We start from the raw sequence: 16939 nt of genomic DNA on the forward strand, positions 1-16939 counted from the left end.
ACTCGTAGGTAAACAGCGGGTCCGGTTCGGTAGTGGGCCCTGTGGTCAATCGCTGGGGCCTGGAGACATTTACTGGTAAAAGTAATGAAGTGTCACCGACGTAACACTCTGGCCTGAAAGCCAACATTTTAAGAAGCAAGGGTTTAGGTACGACAAAAGACTAATACTCGAGCCTAATGGTGGCGCAGTACGCGGCCAGCTTGCGCAGGCGGCCACTTATTACGGAAGATCTACGGCGCTTGTTTAAACTATCATCCGGGCGTAGTATGTTTGGTGCCTGGTACCTGGATATATTGATAGATTGAAAGATGGAGTAAATTTGCCATTTTAAATGGATCAGAAAAAAGAAAAGAATGACAGAAAAAATAGGTAGTCGTATTCAACAGTTGGTATCTCCCGCATAGCTACAAGGCTGTAGAAAAAGTAACGAGATGCTTGATGCATACCGAAGTAAGGAAAAATGATAAAAGAGAGGCTTTCTCCGCAAAAGATGAGTTCGTCCATAAGAAATAGAAGAACTCCTATCCAGTTTTAACGCCTGTGATGACAGTCCCAATCCCAAAGTTACCCAAAACCAATTCCATGAACATTAGACAACGGTTTCCGACCGTTCTCCCTCCGCGATGATAGGTACACCAAGTCCACGATCTGGGCTTTGTAGCACCAGCTGTTCGTGACGACGAGCTCGCAAGTAATCGCTGACAGCCCGAATGAGAATAAACCAGCCAACAATCATCAAGATGTATGAAATCCATTCACTGGTGCTAATGCCTGACATTGCACCACCATCGCCCCCACCGTTATCGCCCACTGTGTTGGGGTCGAAATTATGGCTATTGGGGTCTGGCGGAGGCACGTATGAATCAGAGCCCCCGCCTCCATCTGAGCCAGAAGACTCGCTACCACCCTTCATGTAAAAACCGTATTGCACCAGGGTGAGGCCGAGACCGGCTCGGCTGCCATTCTTTGCGGCGTGTGTGGTGTGGAGAAGGTAAGTCAGTAGGAAACCGACTAGCTGGAACGACATGGAAATCATTGCGTTCCAGATAAATGAAAAGATAGATCCCACAGGGAGACCATCGACGTAGACTTCATCGGAAGACAGGCCGGGTGCCACGATTGTAGTCTCCCAGTATGGGGGAGTTGCGTCCGCGGCTGCTTCTTCGTATGACTATTAAAACGGTTAATTAGCAATCTGAAACTCATAACTGTAACAACCAAGGATAAACTCACAGGAGGCAGATCCTCGTTCTTTTCGCCCCGCTCCGGTTTGGCTGCCAGGTTGGCAAAGACACCATCATTAGAAGGGGCAATCGATCGACTGTTACCGGACGTCGGAGTAGTGAAGCTAGGAAGAATGGTTGGCCGTCGGGACATCGCAGATGTCGGCGTTTGACTTTGGCTATTGGTTCTAGATTCCGACGATGATGCTGCGGCAGTGGCGGTCTGGCCGTTTTCCGAGGACGCATAGGGATCCGGATTAGCACGCATCAGCCCTTGACGAGCGTCACATTCATCCTCGGATTCGTCCTCGCTCCCAAACGCATCGGCTAATGTTTGTTCTTCATCGCGCCCGTGGTCGCCGTGCAATAGTCTTGAAGACGGCGAAGGGGACCGAGACCGGGAATGGAAAGAGGGTGGAGGAGAAGTTGGAGTGAGATTGGACCGAGTCGGATTTAACGGATAGGATTGTGTGTTTTCGTACTCATCATGGCCGTTCACCTAACGTCAAATGTTAGCTTAGATCATGGTTGTTATCCGAGGATGTCTGTGTCGAAGTTCCCTCAGACAATGAGATCAGCGGGGAGATTGACGAACCGGGGTATAGCGCTGCGAGCTCATGACGAGCTGAGCGGGAACGAATAAGATGAAAACAGTATTAAAGAGAGAAAAGGAAGACTATTTAGGTAGAAAGAAAATAAGAAATTAAGGAAGGCGATAAGAGCAGGAAGGGGAGTGATGGAAGCGCCGGGAATCGTAATCGTTTAAGGCAACAGGGAGTCACTCGCCCCCCGGTGCCTCAGGCACTCAAGATTACAAATGAATCACGATTGCGGATTTGATATGATTTTATGCTGATCTCCGGTTTCAGTCTTCATTATTTAAACGCCTTTTCTTAATACGCTCAACATGGCTAACCCTCCGGTAAATGACCCTGCGAGCTTGATTCGGATATTATTATCTGTTGATAAATTTAATTGGTCCTTTGATTGCTAATACACCCCAGCGCACTCTCCAAACACGCCTCACACACCTCCTAAGACACTGGCCGGCAGACCCCGTTCGCCCTGCCTCTGTCTCTGTGCAAGCCTATTTGCAAGCTGCTCTAGGCCAAAAGCCTGAGGTCGAACCCAAAAAGTCCAAGTCCGAAGATGCTCCACCAGCCAGACAACCTGTGATCTCCAATGCCTCTGCTAGCGCCCTTCAAGCTCTCCTCGAAAACCGGTTCGCTTCCTCCTATCCAATGGCAAAGAATATCCGTTACCCTGCGAGTGATCCCGATCATTATGACAACGTTGTACGCGAATTTGAGGAAGCCCCGAACCGCGACTGGGTTGGCCGGATACGCAAGCGCTTGGGTGGATTGTTCCGCCTGACTTAATGATTGAGACTGAGATTTGGATTAAGAATTTAGTTCTTCTGACATCCCAATGGGTGTGCTTTATATGTATAAATGGGGTTTGTTTTGATATCTATATTGGTCCTTTGGGGGTGTTATCGGATTGCATTGCATGTACTAGTACTTGTACCACTATTTCTGCGGAACGACATCTCGAGATGTTCGCCACTCAATATGCATGAAAAAGACTATCTAATTTGAGATTACTTCAAGCTATTCTCCCAAGATGGACCACAAAAAATGTATAAACAGAATGGATTCAACCGTATAGACTAACTCCAGGAAAACGTCAGATTGCGTATGTACAAATGCCTTTGGAAATGCAATGCTTTGCCAGAAAGACCAAATCCAAAAACAATAGCCAATTGAACATTGACAGTGCATATGACTTTTTACAGCATAGGCTTAAGGTCATCGGCAACCTTGAATGGAGCCTCGGTCTTAGCCGTGACCTCCTCGACGGTTACACCATCGGCAATCTCAATCAGAGTCAGCCCGTCGGTAAAGTCCACGTCAAAGACGCAAAGATCTGTGATGATACGGCTGACACAAGCAGGGCCAGTCAAGGGGAACTCGCACTGCTTGACAATCTTGGGGTTGCCCTTCTTGTCAGTGTGCTCCATGGTGACCACAACCTTTGTAGCAGATGGGTTAGAGACAAGATCCATGGCACCGCCAAAACCCTTGATCTTGCCAGGCAGCATCCAGTTGGCGAGATCACCCTTGGCGCTAACCTGCATAGCACCGAGAATGGTCAGATCAATGCGACCAGAGCGGATCATGCCGAAGGACTCGTCGCTACCGAAGCACGCAGCACCAGGGTTAAGAGTCACAGTCTCCTTGCCAGCATTGATGAGATCAGCATCTTCATCACCCTTCTTAGGGTAAGGACCCAAGCCCAAGATACCGTTCTCAGACTGCAAAGTAACCTCCACGGAGGGGTCGACAAAGTTTGGCGCCAACATAGGCATTCCAATGCCTAAGTTAGCATACATGCCGTTCTTGAACTCCTTGGCCGCACGACGAACAATACGCTCGCGCTTGTTGGCGGTATCACCGCTACCCAAGGCAGATGTATCGGCACCCTCCTCCTTGGCGAAGGTGTATTTCTCAATCTTCTTCTCAGTTGTGCTCTGGATCACACGCTTAACATAGATACCAGGCAGGTGAATAGCAGCGGGATCAATATCGCCGGGCTCAACGATATGTTCTGCCTCAACAATAGTCATTTTGGCATTGCGACCCATTGCGCCATTGAAATTCGCCGCCGCATATCGGAACTGGCAGTTACCCAGCTTATCCGCCTTCCACGCTTTCACAAACGCGTAGTCGCCCTTAATCGCCTCCTCCATGACATAGCTCTTCCCATCGAAGACCTTCACATCCCGTGGCTGGCTATATAGCCCAACTGTGCCATCGGCATTATGCTTCAAGGGTAATTCACCTGTTTGCACGACAGTTCCAACAGCTGCGGGCGTGTAGAATGCGGGAATTCCTGCGCCACCAGAACGACACCGCTCTGCGAGAGTTCCTTGTGGGGTCAATTCGAGCTCAATTTCACCAGTGAGATACATGCGCTCGAAGGTCTTGTTCTCGCCGACATAACTGGCGATCATCTTTTTGATTTGCTTGGACTGCAGGAGGAGACCGAGACCCGAGCCGTCGACACCGGCATTATTACTGACGACTGTGAGACCGGAGATGGAGGGGTTAGCGCGCACGGCGTTGATGAGAGAGTCTGGGACACCGCATAATCCGAAACCGCCGGCAAGAAGGGTGGAATTTGACTTCAAGTCCTTGACGGCTTCCTCCGCGGAGGCGATAACCTTGTTGATTGCGCCGCGGCGAACGGTGCTAGAGAATGTGCGAGCCAGGAATCTTTGGTGCTGTGACGGCGAGGACAGTCAGAAATTGAATCCCAAATCTCAGTGGCTGTCATGTGCTGGACGTAATTCCTTCGAAGGGGTGCAACTTACCTTGACTGGATCGGCCGAGAATTGCCGCGCAAAGCGCAAGCACGTAGCCACTTGAGAAGACATGGCTATTGTGATATGCAAATAAAAGAGATAAATTCCTCTCGTCTGGAATTATTGAGAAGGGAAATTTAAGAAGGGAAATTCAAGATAATGTGAAGGGAGGTCCGAGGGGTGACATCTTATATAGTTCCGGGGGCGGCAATAATCCGCACGGGTCCGGCTCTTACTCATTCAAGTTCCCCAGTTCTAACGTTTTCCCCGCAGAATGGCTTGCCCCATCTCCTGGGCTTTATCCGACAGTGTTGAGATCAACATGGGAGAAGTATAATTAAGTCAACTCATATGAGCCCTGGTCTGCGCAATATCTCTCTACTACTTCCTTCACCTTTTTTTATTTTTGAGATAATATTTTAGACGCAGAACATGTTACTCCATGATCGAAGCAGCCGAAATGACAGCCGATCCGATTCCGATCCGCGGGCCGCCTGACTGAGTCATCTATGGGTTCCATGGCTCTCTGTGGAGTATATGGACGTACAGATATCATTTCCATCACCACTGGCAGGGTTTCTTATTTAGGTGGCTTAGTATTATGAGAAGATCAGAAGTTTCTGTCTTGGGATGTAAGTAGCGGTGTCTCTTATTGTCATTTTTCCCTCGCTTGTCTTATCCAATTTTGCATTTCTCTAGTAGAAGCCCAGATGTAAGTTCGTATTCCAACTGGTAGTAATAGTAATTTATGCAGGTGTAAGCGCAGCTCAAGTTAAAATTAGGGGATTGGACTCTTCATTCGTGGTATCTTCATTATGTACATGAGAAAAAATCGCCGTTTATGCAGAAAACACGAACGGAAATGCAAACCCATGACACAAAAGGGGAATAAAATGGGCAATATGAAAAAAAGAAAATCGTGAGATGTGCTGTGTGTAACGGAAGAATCATTTCATCAATACTGGAGCTCACTCAAAGCCGGCTACCAAGAGCGCGGCGGCTGCTCCAGCCATCTGTTTACTCCATTGGAATGTCTCGAAATTCTTGGGCAGAGCGGGGGGTGACAGTGAGGGGTGTCACAGGGCGTTCATAGTAAGTCTTGTAATCTGCATGAGCGCCCTCCAGGGGGTTGGGGGAAATTAATCCCTCCATAGCAGTTGAGTCATTCATAGCATTTGAGTCATTTGAGTAGTTTGTAGCACTGTTCTCGAGAATCACGCGCTCAAGGGGGCCAGTCAAGATATCCTTTTTGTCTTTGTGGATGTAGACAAGGAAATAAGGAGTTGGTGGATTGGTGTCGTTAGGGCTTCCGAAAATTTCGTCCAGGTTCTCAACCTTGGTCACGTACTCGTCATTGTACTTTCGCCAGATTCCTGACTGTAAATCATGAATGTAGATCCAGTAATGACCAAATGAGACACTTCCTCGGTGAATAAAGACTGCATAAAGCTCGTAAGGGAGTGCGCGGGAGTCGGCAAATTGCTCGGAAATGAGCTTCTTTGTGGTTTGAATTTCATTGTCGATAGCTAATCATTGTTAGACATGTTTCAAATTGGAACCTGTATGTGTTAGATGTTATTCTTACCTTGAATTTCCTTTTCCACCACGTTTGCGACTTCCTGGATCTCCTGCGAGAACGTTGGCTCGACACGTAAATGGGTCGAGTGGTTCTGCTGGTGCCCAGCAAGCTGGTGGGCTAGTTCATCCATTCGAGACAGAAGGTTCATCGGGTCAGGCATCTTAGAATCCTATATAATGTTGTCAGCATGAGGGAGGTCCATTTTGTATTCAGATGAGTTGATCTACCTCTGAGCTGAGCAACTCGTTTCGGCGGGTCTGGAGAGCAACAATTCTCTTCTTCCATTCCCAACAATCGTATCGCTTTTGCAAGATTTCCGGTCTCGAAGAATCCATGTAACGGTCAAGGTAAATTGTCTCCGCAAGCTGAAGATGGTTTGTCGACTTGTAAGACGTTTTCTTTACCGGATCAAACTGCACACGCTGCACCTGGATCTGAAGGACTGGGGGCGGGCGGGTAATGGCGCCATGCTGCTCAGCCTCTTGCTTGTCAACAATGATACTTTGAGGATCAAAAGCCCCGTCGATGGCATCGTAGATGTCTCGAGGTCCGAGAGCCACGTTAACCTTGATATCTGACCAACGTTCCTCCTTAGAGCGTGTGCCTTCAGGCGTAGTGATGTAAGATCGTGTTTGTCCGTAGAATAAGCTAGAGAAAGTCAGAAAAGTGATATCAATGGTAAAGGATCGCCAAACTTACTCTTTGACCTGGTCAATTTGTTCACCATCAGCAGCGATCTCTCGAGGTCGAATGGCACACTGGGTCTGGAAGAGGACATTGTTGATAACCTCAGTGACGTCTTGTTGCATGCCAAAATCGACGTTTTCCAGCGAAAATTCTCGATTATCGAAATCTGGACGAGATGGTACAGGTGGAGGTTGAGCAGAGGAGTCGGGTAAGGTGGCCACCGCTTGAATAGCTGTGGCTGAATTAGGACCTTCTGGCTGGGCTACCAGAGTTGCTTCGCTACTAGCATCGTTGACATTGGTCTCAGTGGTCATGGGCTTTTCCTCAATGGACTGGGGATCCCCAAGTGGACCCAAGACAGGAGCACCATTAATGTCGCCAAGGCCATGTTCTCTGGTGATGGACCGCTGATTAATAGCGGCTTCACTGCCTTCAGCGATGAGGGTCAACCGCGCAAGCTCTTGGCTGGGCGTGACTGAAGAGTTTGGTGAAGTAGCCATGTTTGCGAAAAGTAATCGAAGTTCATAAACAACTATAAAATCAGTTAGTGTGCTGCATGAAAGCAGGTGTAAGACAAGAAATCTGACTCACATCGCAAAGACCGATTGACTTCTTTCACTGTGACCAGGCGAGATCCCACCTTCTTCGCCACTAAGCTTGTCTCACTTGTGACATCCATTTGATACTTGTCAATGTTGCCTACCAAGTCTCTAAATGGCTTAATAGTGAAATAAAACTGAAGAAGGCTGTTCAGGTAGCAGGTGTTGCCGATATTCGTGAGACCAACAGGCCAGTTGGAAGCGTTGACATCAGCCCCTGTACTGATCCCCGCCATGCTCTTGAGCACGGTGCTATCCATTTCTCTGGCAATAACACCAAGAGCACGTCCATAAACATCAGCCTGGCCTGGGTTTTCATCAATGCAAATCGTGAATGCCGCAATAACAGCGTCTTCGTCGACAGTTCTGTTTGGGATTTGCAGCATGCGATAAGCATCAGCAATTTCCATATCACCAGAAACCAGTTCACCCGTTTTAATGAACCACTCTAAGCCTTCGGATTTGCGTGTCTGCGCGATGAGCTCAAGAGCTTTGACGGCTATGGGCTTGGACCAGGGCTGGTCGCTAATCTTTGTGAGAGTGTCAGTAATCGCAATGAGTAGAAAATAAAGAATAAAAAGCGAAGGTATGTGGAAGAAATGGATACCTTTGTGGTGTACATTGTAACAATGAAGTCATCAGGCGTCTGCTCATCGACTCCCAGGAAGGCAAGCGCTTGCGCAAAATTCTCCACGCCTTCAGTGATGTCAGTAAGCCAGTGAAGGTTCCTGCCAGTGGGATAGGAGAGTGTTGACGTACGGTCTTCTGAAGTCGCCTTAATACGCTGATTACCCATGTTGTCGCCAATAAGCCAGAGATGGCGCCGGATCTCCGCGTCCCACGAAGTTTCATTGAGGGGTGGTGTCGAGGGTGATGGGGCAGGGTCACGGCGGTGGCGGACGTTAGAGCCAGGAGCTGAAATGAGCGCATAGAATTTTCCAATAATGGTCTCATCTGAGACCTCGCGATCCTCATGATTCAGCCCAAAAAATCTGTAAGCTTCAGCCACATCATCATAGGTGTATCGACCCTCTGAATAGGCCTGCTGAACAGCCTGATCGATGATCTCGCCATCCTCACCCCCTCGAAGAGTGCCTATTTCTTTGAGACACGCTAAATAGCGTGCCGCATTTCCGGGGTCTGCCACTACTTGACGATGATAAGAGTCTATGATCAATGGGGAAGACATGTCCTCCACAGCCCCAAGATCTTCATAGTACCTACACAAAAAGTCAGTATGATTTTGTTGAGTATGAATGGGAAGATGAACGAACGAAGAAGAGGCCATTTTGAACATATGCACCCGTTTTGCTTTGGGATCTGGTTTGAAAGTTAGCTCAATGGATCTAGTAATGAACAAACTGATTTGTACAAACAGTCAAATGCCTCCATGGCATGCAAGATATCATCATTTGCTGATGGAGGCAGAGGAGGTGGGCTTATTTCCCGTCGCTCTGATGGAGGCCTGTTATTGATCAAGCAGATCAATTCGTGGATAACATCATCCAAGAAAAGTCTTGCACCATCTTGATAAGGCATTGTTGCCTTAGGGACAGGACGAGGCGGATCCCAAGTATCATCATCCTAAGATCATTATCATTAATATGCTTGTTGATTTCTTTGTTTTCAAAGAACCATCCAGAAGAGATAAAGAGGGCAATGGCAAACTGACCTTGCGGTATTCAAACCCTAAAAACTCTAGCAGTTCTCGGCAAGCTGCACCTCCCACGCCAAAAGAGACCATGAATCGTTTATTGTTCGACGTGATAGTCTTACTGCGGTCGGGATAATGAAGTGCATTGTTCAAGTAGAGGCGTAAGTTCTCCAGAACAGTGATGGGCGATGGAAATGGCACACCCTCAAGACGCTCTGGCTGAGCCGCAAATGCAGCTCCTGCTCGCTGACGCAAGATTTCCACATTGGTCAGCTGAGCATGATACATGAGAGTGATGATTGGTGACAGAATGCGTAGAGAGATTGCTGTTGAGCATAACGGGTGGGAACATTGGTAGTGAAATGTCTCGGCTGTCTGCCCTGTCTCCATGATCTCTTCACCTGTGCCGGATCTCTTTTGCCGTCCAGATTTGTACACCAGATGGTGAATATGATCCCGTGCTTCATTGATCGATTTATTTCTGTTGTTTCCATAATTCGCAACCACCTGTAGATGGCTACAGCATTTGGAACATATGGCGCACACCTTGGACATTGCTTCTTTGCGTGCTTTGTCTGAGCTGGCCAGATGAGTCTGGTCTTGTTTGATCACATAATTGTGGCGACATGCTTGGCTTGATATGTACTGCAAGGGACCTTTGTATTGTTCCTGAAACACTGGAGGGGCTTGAGAGAGCAGGTTGCGACCAGTGCTTTCAAGCGAGGCAGAGTCGTAAAGTTGGATATCTTCAGCCAAACGGGGAGCTGTTTTTCCTATATATTGAGAGGAATGTTAGATATTATCAGGAGGTAAGTCCAAACATTTGGATACACAAAGTAGGCCTCCGCTGCGCTGTTACTAACCTGCTTTTTGTATGAGACCCGTAGCCATGATGACGGTTGTGTTGCTGGAACACCGCAGCACAATCTTGGCTTAGAACAAATTCGATGGACTTTTGTCGTTTTTGATGATGATTTGGGAGACCCCAAGGGTAGATAACCCAAGGGATCCGATGAACGGAATGTGCAAGCGTCCTTCGCGGTTTGGTTAAGTGACGGAATTATCACTAACGGAGATACAGCGGGGAGCCCACCGCACTGGGCGCCAGCGGGCCGGGAAGCTTGAAACAAAGAATCTAGGTGCTTGGAAAGAGTCTTAAACAATGACTGTTGAAGCAGCTAGGATTTTTCCAATAGGGAAAAGGAATAGATTCAAAAATGGAAAAGAAAAGGAATGGAGGATGAGAGGTGTTTCGTTAAGTCAGTTGGATAGCTTCGCCTCAAATGAATAGTAGACCGGCAGAATTGATATTGACCGCCCGCGAGGCATTCATGTTCAAATAGCGTAGGCGGTGAGTATACATGGGGTAATTCAACAGCGAGGCTGGTGCAAACTCGTGAAGTATACAATTTTGATATTATCAGGAGAAGAGATCGGGTATTTTCAATATGGAAAGAATAGCTAGGTATCAAAGTATTCGTAGCCCTAATTATCCTACATGTATTAATATCTGCCCATATTTAGCCCTGGATTTAGATTCGGTTAATGCCCGCATATTATTCTGGTCTTTGTATGTGCTTTTTTCACGCATTAGTCTATATCAATTGATCCCAAAGCCATGATTTGCTCTTAATAAATGAAAAAGCTATCGCCATGGTCTTCATTGTGCAATTGGTGCTATTATAATTGATAGCAGTTTAGCCTTTGAACTTGTACGAAGGGCTAACTATTTAGGTGAAATGAACTATGTCTTATCTATTTCTCTCCTCCAATATTCTATCTAATAATGAATTTAACATTTAATTCACAGGAATCAACCTGCAGCTTTAGCTGAAACTATATCTTGTTTTATGTTCAAATGTTTATGTCTCCATTGTCTGCAGTCCTCCAAGGGCTGACCTCGGAGGTGTATATATCGATTACATAATCACATAATCTCAAAACTTCCCTCTTGAACTTCATCCAACCCGCAGCTCCATCCCTCTCAGCACACACAATGGCGCACCACGAGGAGGACCACAGCTACCACCCCAAGGATGCTATCTCAGCAGCCACAAAGACCACATTACTGACAGGTACTGTTGGTCTCATGGCATCCGCTGTCCAGAACACCTTGGCCCGCCGCAACGTCGGAGCCCTGGGTGTTCTGACGCGCAGCGGGGGTACCATCGGTATCTTTGGTAAGAGCTCCCATATTCATGCAAAATACGGTGATCAATGCTAATCAGACTATCATTCTAGCCGCAATGGGTGGTACTTATGAATTTGTGCGAACTGCCTCCGCGAACTTGCGTGAAACCGAGGACACCTACAACACCGCATTGGGTGCATTCTTCTCCGGTTCTCTTCTGGGTTTCCGAGGTCAGTAATGAACCCATATGTTTCAATTCTTATGAATCCGACAATCCCGGTATACTCACATATGTTTTAGCCCGCTCCTTCCCCGCTGTTCTCGGCTACGGCGTTGCCCTCTCCACCGCCATGGTCGCTTTCGAGTACACTGGTGGATCCCTGTTTGGATACCAGAAGGATCGATCTGAAGACGAGTTTGAGCGTCGCCAGAAGATCCGCAAGAACTTCCAGACTCCGGCTGAGCAGACATTCGCCGAGCTCGGCGAGGGACGCGGTACGAACCCCCAATATCGATATGACGATAATTGAATTATATGAGATCGATGATACTAATGATTAAATGATTTCACAGGCATCTACGGTGCTAACTACGAGGAGCGCCGGGCTGAGCGCATCAAGGAGACATACGGAATTGAGGTCCCCACAGGCAAGGTTCCTGCTTCATAAAAACCGTTTCTTTCCTTTCCTTGATTCTGCCATTGTTTCCTCCGTTGCGTTGTGTAAATTACCCCCCCTTTATCATGGTTGCCTCTCTAGCATGCCGGGCACGTCAATCTCATTCAGTTTCCTTGTGTCGATAGTCTCAATAATGTCTGTGACGTAGATAGGTTGGACCATCCTGGTCAACAATAGCTTTCCGAGTCTCGTCAAATATCAGATATCCATAAGAAAATCGATTAGTAGCCTTACTTCATAGCATATTCCGCCATTTTAGACTAATTGAAATTATGGGCTGCAATGTGGATTCAATTCTGTCAATGATAGCCGTGGAGGTTGCGGTACAGGATGCGGAGGGGATGCTGGGGAGGAGCCAATGATGGTGCGGGTATATCAAACCCTCCCCAACCCCCCCCCCCCCCAGGCTATGATATATGAATCAGTCTATACTCAACCTGATATCGAGGAATATTTGAATATGAATCGAGTGATATCAAAAATCCCACCATAGGGCCTCGGATCCTAGATTCCGGCTGAATTCCATGGCTGGGGGATTTCTACCTGACGCAACCCACTGAATGCAGGTCCTCTTGACGGTGGATAACCATGGGCTATGATCGCGCTTCTCTGCCAACCAGCATTTCTCTGGCCCGATGGAGTTAGTCTCCACGAGGTATCGTTTATCGCCTTGTGGATGCGCATGGCAGTCCACCATGGAACAACGCCCGGCCACGATGTGATATCGCCTGGATTTCCTCAAAGCGGCAATTCTGGCAGGACGACGATGAGGTTACAGCGAGATCGCAAAGATCATGGCGATTCAATACTCCGTACTCCGTATACTCGGAAGCCTTCGGGGAGGACTACCTTATCATGCTGCCAAGGAGACCTTCTCCATGTGTCTCCATCAAGAGATTGATCTCCTTTTTTTTTTGTCGCCTTCCCCCTCTTTCGACGTCATGCAATGTTCATCACTAGCCGATCAGGGGGGGGTTCTATCGAACGCCCCCCTTTTTGAACTTTGAACTCAGCCACAGATCGCATCACTAGCTCCGTCAGCCACGATAGGCAGCCAAATTGACCTCTGGGCGCTCTCCATAGCTGCAGTTTAGCTTGAAGGAATATGCTTCCCGTGCAGATGAATTGATTGATGTATAATAACTATTCTCTCCCCCTATTTACCCCCTAATATATCAGTAGAAGGTTTTTGGAATCTTGTCATTCTGGTCTCCGTACTAGTACTTTCTGTATAGTATTCAGGAACTATATCGGCCGGGACTTCCGAAAATCCTCGACGTCAACCATCATGAAAATAGGGTTTTAATCTTTGAATTCATATTTCCAGTATTCCAATTCCCCTCTCTCTCTGTAATAGTAAAATGCCGGGGTTCCCGGAATGAACTGGTTTTTGTGGCTCGTCATCCTACCCGATCGCGCACCCCTCTTAACTTCGTAGACGTCATCTCTTAATCCAAGCTTCATATTATATTGGGCCCCTCCTAAAATAAGTTTTCAAGCGAATCTAAACTTGTTCCTACTTTAAATTTAAAGGAAAACTCCAAAAGGTTCCCGTTCGAACTCCCCCACTTATTTCGGGCCAGAATCAGCTCAAGCCTTGGAGAACTTCGTACTAGTATAGTACTAAGCCCGTTCGCCTGGTAACCAAAATCCCACGCCATCTTTCGAAGATTCACTGTTTTCCCGCGATCTTCAACCCCCTTTCACATTTGTCTTTGTGGAAGATTTACAGGGTACTCTCAGATCATTTCCTCCGAATTTATCTCTCCGAACACTCTCTTTGTTCCCATCAACCCCCTTACATTCCTTTTACACTCTCAATCATCCTCAATCCCACCTTTTTTACATTCAATTCTTGGCGATGGCCGCGCCGCCACAGATGCCCGGGCAGGATCCATACTCGAATTTGAACCGCGCCCCAAGTCTCAGATACAGCTCGCTACAAAATCCTTCCTACCGGAACTCCTACGCCGACAATACCTCCAATCATAGTGCGCTTGAAGATGGCCTCAGTCAGCCTAACTCGATCGCGCTTGGTGTCAATGGCGCGGACCCGCGGCGATCAGTCTCCAGGGCCTCGCATGCTACTTCTATTACCCCGTCCCAGGGAAGCTTGAGCCGAAAGGGATCTAAAAAGATTAGCAAGTTGTCAAGGAGCCGAAGCTCGAAAAGCTTGGACGCGGGGAGGTTAAGTCAAATCGATAATCGCGAAAGGTATCTCGACGGACCAGAAGATGTGAACAGTGCCTTGTTGGTGCCTATTCCCACGAATGGGAACCCAACTGAGGTGTTGTCAACCCGTTTTCAAGGTATGTGGGTGAGAAATGAGAGGAGGAGATAGAGCAATATATGCTAACATGATTTTTTTTTCTACTTCAACTAGCTTGGCGCAAGATCTTGAAAGACTTGATTGTTTTCTTCAAGGAAGTACAGAAGTCCTACGAGGCTCGATCGAAGCTTTTCCTTTCTGCCTCGAATGTTATCAACAACCAGACTATCCCTGCCGCATTCTTACAGTCCGGTGGTCTTGCCGATGCGACTGAGATTCTGCGCGATTTCCACCGACAAGGATACGCCGAAGCCAACAAGGCCGTGGAGGTGGAGACGGAAGTGATCAGCCAATTGACGGGGCTTCGCAGCGATTTGCAGAAGAAGACTAAAGAGATTAAGAATCTATCGGGCGATTTCAAGAACACAGTCGACAAGGAGATTGATGCCACGCGCAAAGCAGTTCGGAATCTGCACGAGTCTCTAGGCCTGGTGGATACTGATCCATCTGCGACATCTGGCAAAGGAGATCCGTTCCTTTTGCGCCTAAGTGTGGATCGTCAAGTTGAGAAGCAGATAGTGGAGGAGAATTACCTGCACAACGCCTATCTGAACTTGGAAAACTCGGGTCGCGAGCTAGAATCCATTGTGGTCAGCGAGATTCAAAAGGCCTACAATGCATACGCCAGCATCCTGAAGCGAGAGGCTGATGAAGCCTATGATACTGCGGAGAAGCTTCGCATGGGCCCAATCTCAATGCCTCATGACCACGAGTGGAATGCCTTTGTGGCACACACAGACGAACTGGTTGACCCTCACATCCCTCTGCGACACGTGGAGAACATCACATACCCCGGAAAGGATCATCCTGCCGCAGCTGAGGTCCGCGCCGGCATGCTAGAGCGCAAGAGCAAGTACCTTAAGAGCTATACTCCTGGGTGGTATGTCTTATCGCCGACACATTTGCACGAGTTTAAGTCCGCAGATCGGGTAGAGTTCCAGACCCCAGTTATGTCCTTATATCTACCCGAGCAGAGGCTGGGATCTCATTCAAATGAAGGCTCAAGCTCCCATAAGTTCATGCTCAAGGGTCGCCAAACCGGTGCCATGCACCGAGGTCACTCATGGGTTTTCCGCGCCGAGTCTCACGAGACCATGGAGGCGTGGCGTGAGGATATTGAAAACTTGAGCAACAAGACGGGTGAGGCACGTAATGCGTTTGTCCGATCTGCCTCCGTTAAGCGAAATAAGCGCGAGAGCGTAATGTCTACAAATAGCGACATTTTTGACGACGATGAGGCCGACGAGCGTCCATTCTCTTCCCAATCTGCCATATATCAGGAGCCTGAGCGACCTATGTCTGCCACACGTCAAGCTGGCGGTGCTTTCTCCAGTGATGTTCAGATCGATCGACACCTGCAAGAACCTCTTTCACCCTCGAGCAGAGCCAGTTCCGGAGGCATCGATGTAAATGGGGCAGCAGTGTATGCTGATGGGAACACGATGGACAGTTACTCGCACTACAACAATCAGGAGAGTCAACAACCTACACAGAACATAGTCGATGATCGAGAGATCCGATCCGATGGTGCTGCCTCAATTACGGCGGTACCCGGGGTGATTGCTGTTACAGACCCCCGCCGAGAAAGCTCCGCACCCCCGAATGTAGCCCGCCGTGAGAGTGTCTCCACGGCCCCAACCAACACCAACCAAACGGATTATACAAACAACACCCTGGCCACCTCTGTCGATGAAATCCCGGGCTCATCCGGTGTGGGATTCGTTGTTCCTATTCCACGCGGTGCTGGCGTCAGAAACAGCTCTGTTCCTAACCTGATGAATCCTAACCGGGTCAGCCAGGACAGTGCGCTAAAATACGAGGAAAAGATCCCTGGCCACTGGCCTCACACCAATGTAGCCGCATGAGTCTTTTAACAATTTCAATTACTTTCTCTACGTTCGAACATTTCGAACTCATCTTTTCTTCTCTTTTTTTTTCGAGATTTCTTGAATTTTCATTTTCCATTTTCCATTTATCATTTCCCACTTTCTTGTCTTTTCTGCCATCTATATCTATCGCAGTGGGGCTTTATTCCCTGGTATTGTCCGTGACACATGTACAGACATTCCCCCCATTTACTTTTCAACGCGGCCTAGCTTGCTTTTAGGCGTTTTGGTCCTCTCGCTCAAGTGGTCCCGCGCATCGGCCCGCAGGCGTTCGTTCCCGGGTAAGGCGCAACGTGGATTTTATCTCCGGTCAAATTTCGTTTGGATCTCCCGCATTCTTTTTTTCTGTATCTTTATTTTTGGGAGGTGATTTCTTTCTTTTTTTGATATCCCGAGTCTTGTATACTCGCGCATTCGTTGAAATAGAGTAGCATATGACGATCGTTTCGGTTGATGTATATCAAATCCCGGCACTAGTTTTGATTAAGGGCGCGTAAGACGAGACGAGTCAGATGTGCAAACGAATCACATCCATGACAATTAAGTCCAGTACAGGAAATACGCACCCGTTATGGTGACACCATGTACCTGAAGTATGGAGTAGTCCAGAACGTGATAGAAGGCTGGATTGACAATTGGAGGAAAAATGTATTGTATCATATACCGTGTTCTTAGGACGAATATTGATTACCTCGTATGTAGTATGGAGTACTAGTGGCATGACTCTGCGAGTCTCCGACTCCAACTTTTTTGGAACCTTGGAAGTACTGGAGATGAGTATATACATCCAAGGATGTTATCATCAAGTCC

The 16939-nt window shown here is 47.8% G+C and overlaps 6 protein-coding genes across 6 annotated transcripts; 3 read left to right on the plus strand and 3 right to left on the minus strand.

Moving 5' to 3' along the window:
- Positions 1–589: 589 nt before the first annotated feature.
- Positions 590–1842, minus strand: N7483_004436 (metal homeostatis BSD2 family protein; the record flags this gene model as incomplete). The annotated part of the gene is made up of 3 exons (XM_057087873.1): positions 590–1171; positions 1234–1722; positions 1819–1842. The coding sequence occupies 3 exons, from the start codon at positions 1840–1842 to the stop codon at positions 590–592; spliced, it is 1095 nt and encodes a 364-aa protein (XP_056947702.1).
- Positions 1843–2130: 288 nt separating this feature from the next.
- N7483_004437 (ubiquinol-cytochrome c reductase complex assembly factor 2) lies at positions 2131–2602 on the plus strand (the record flags this gene model as incomplete). Its single annotated transcript, XM_057087874.1, has 2 exons — positions 2131–2145; positions 2228–2602. 2 exons carry the CDS (start codon positions 2131–2133, stop codon positions 2600–2602), a joined length of 390 nt encoding a protein of 129 aa, XP_056947703.1.
- A 410-nt stretch (positions 2603–3012) lies between these two features.
- N7483_004438 (3-oxoacid CoA-transferase) lies at positions 3013–4659 on the minus strand (the record flags this gene model as incomplete). The annotated part of the gene is made up of 2 exons (XM_057087875.1): positions 3013–4506; positions 4597–4659. The coding sequence occupies 2 exons, from the start codon at positions 4657–4659 to the stop codon at positions 3013–3015; spliced, it is 1557 nt and encodes a 518-aa protein (XP_056947704.1).
- A 945-nt stretch (positions 4660–5604) lies between these two features.
- On the minus strand, positions 5605–9997 carry N7483_004439 (ubiquitin-specific protease UBP2; the record flags this gene model as incomplete). Its single annotated transcript, XM_057087876.1, has 11 exons — positions 5605–6113; positions 6173–6335; positions 6394–6814; positions 6866–7385; positions 7445–7982; positions 8060–8148; positions 8212–8672; positions 8727–8772; positions 8829–9036; positions 9125–9879; positions 9970–9997. The coding sequence occupies 11 exons, from the start codon at positions 9995–9997 to the stop codon at positions 5605–5607; spliced, it is 3738 nt and encodes a 1245-aa protein (XP_056947705.1).
- Positions 9998–11102: 1105 nt separating this feature from the next.
- On the plus strand, positions 11103–11905 carry N7483_004440 (Tim17/Tim22/Tim23/Pmp24 family protein; the record flags this gene model as incomplete). The annotated part of the gene is made up of 4 exons (XM_057087877.1): positions 11103–11286; positions 11348–11467; positions 11538–11732; positions 11811–11905. The coding sequence occupies 4 exons, from the start codon at positions 11103–11105 to the stop codon at positions 11903–11905; spliced, it is 594 nt and encodes a 197-aa protein (XP_056947706.1).
- A 1753-nt stretch (positions 11906–13658) lies between these two features.
- N7483_004441 (SLM1 family PH domain-containing protein) lies at positions 13659–16108 on the plus strand (the record flags this gene model as incomplete). The annotated part of the gene is made up of 2 exons (XM_057087878.1): positions 13659–14223; positions 14298–16108. Coding segments are annotated over 2 exons (2376 nt in total), but the record flags the coding sequence as incomplete, so codon positions are not given.
- Positions 16109–16939: the final 831 nt, after the last annotated feature.

This window comes from Penicillium malachiteum (genome assembly GCF_028827825.1).
Source record: "Penicillium malachiteum strain IBT 17515 chromosome Unknown utg000002l:1.0-8849297.0:1.0-8852440.0, whole genome shotgun sequence".
In the NCBI taxonomy this organism is placed as follows: domain Eukaryota; kingdom Fungi; phylum Ascomycota; class Eurotiomycetes; order Eurotiales; family Aspergillaceae; genus Penicillium; species Penicillium malachiteum.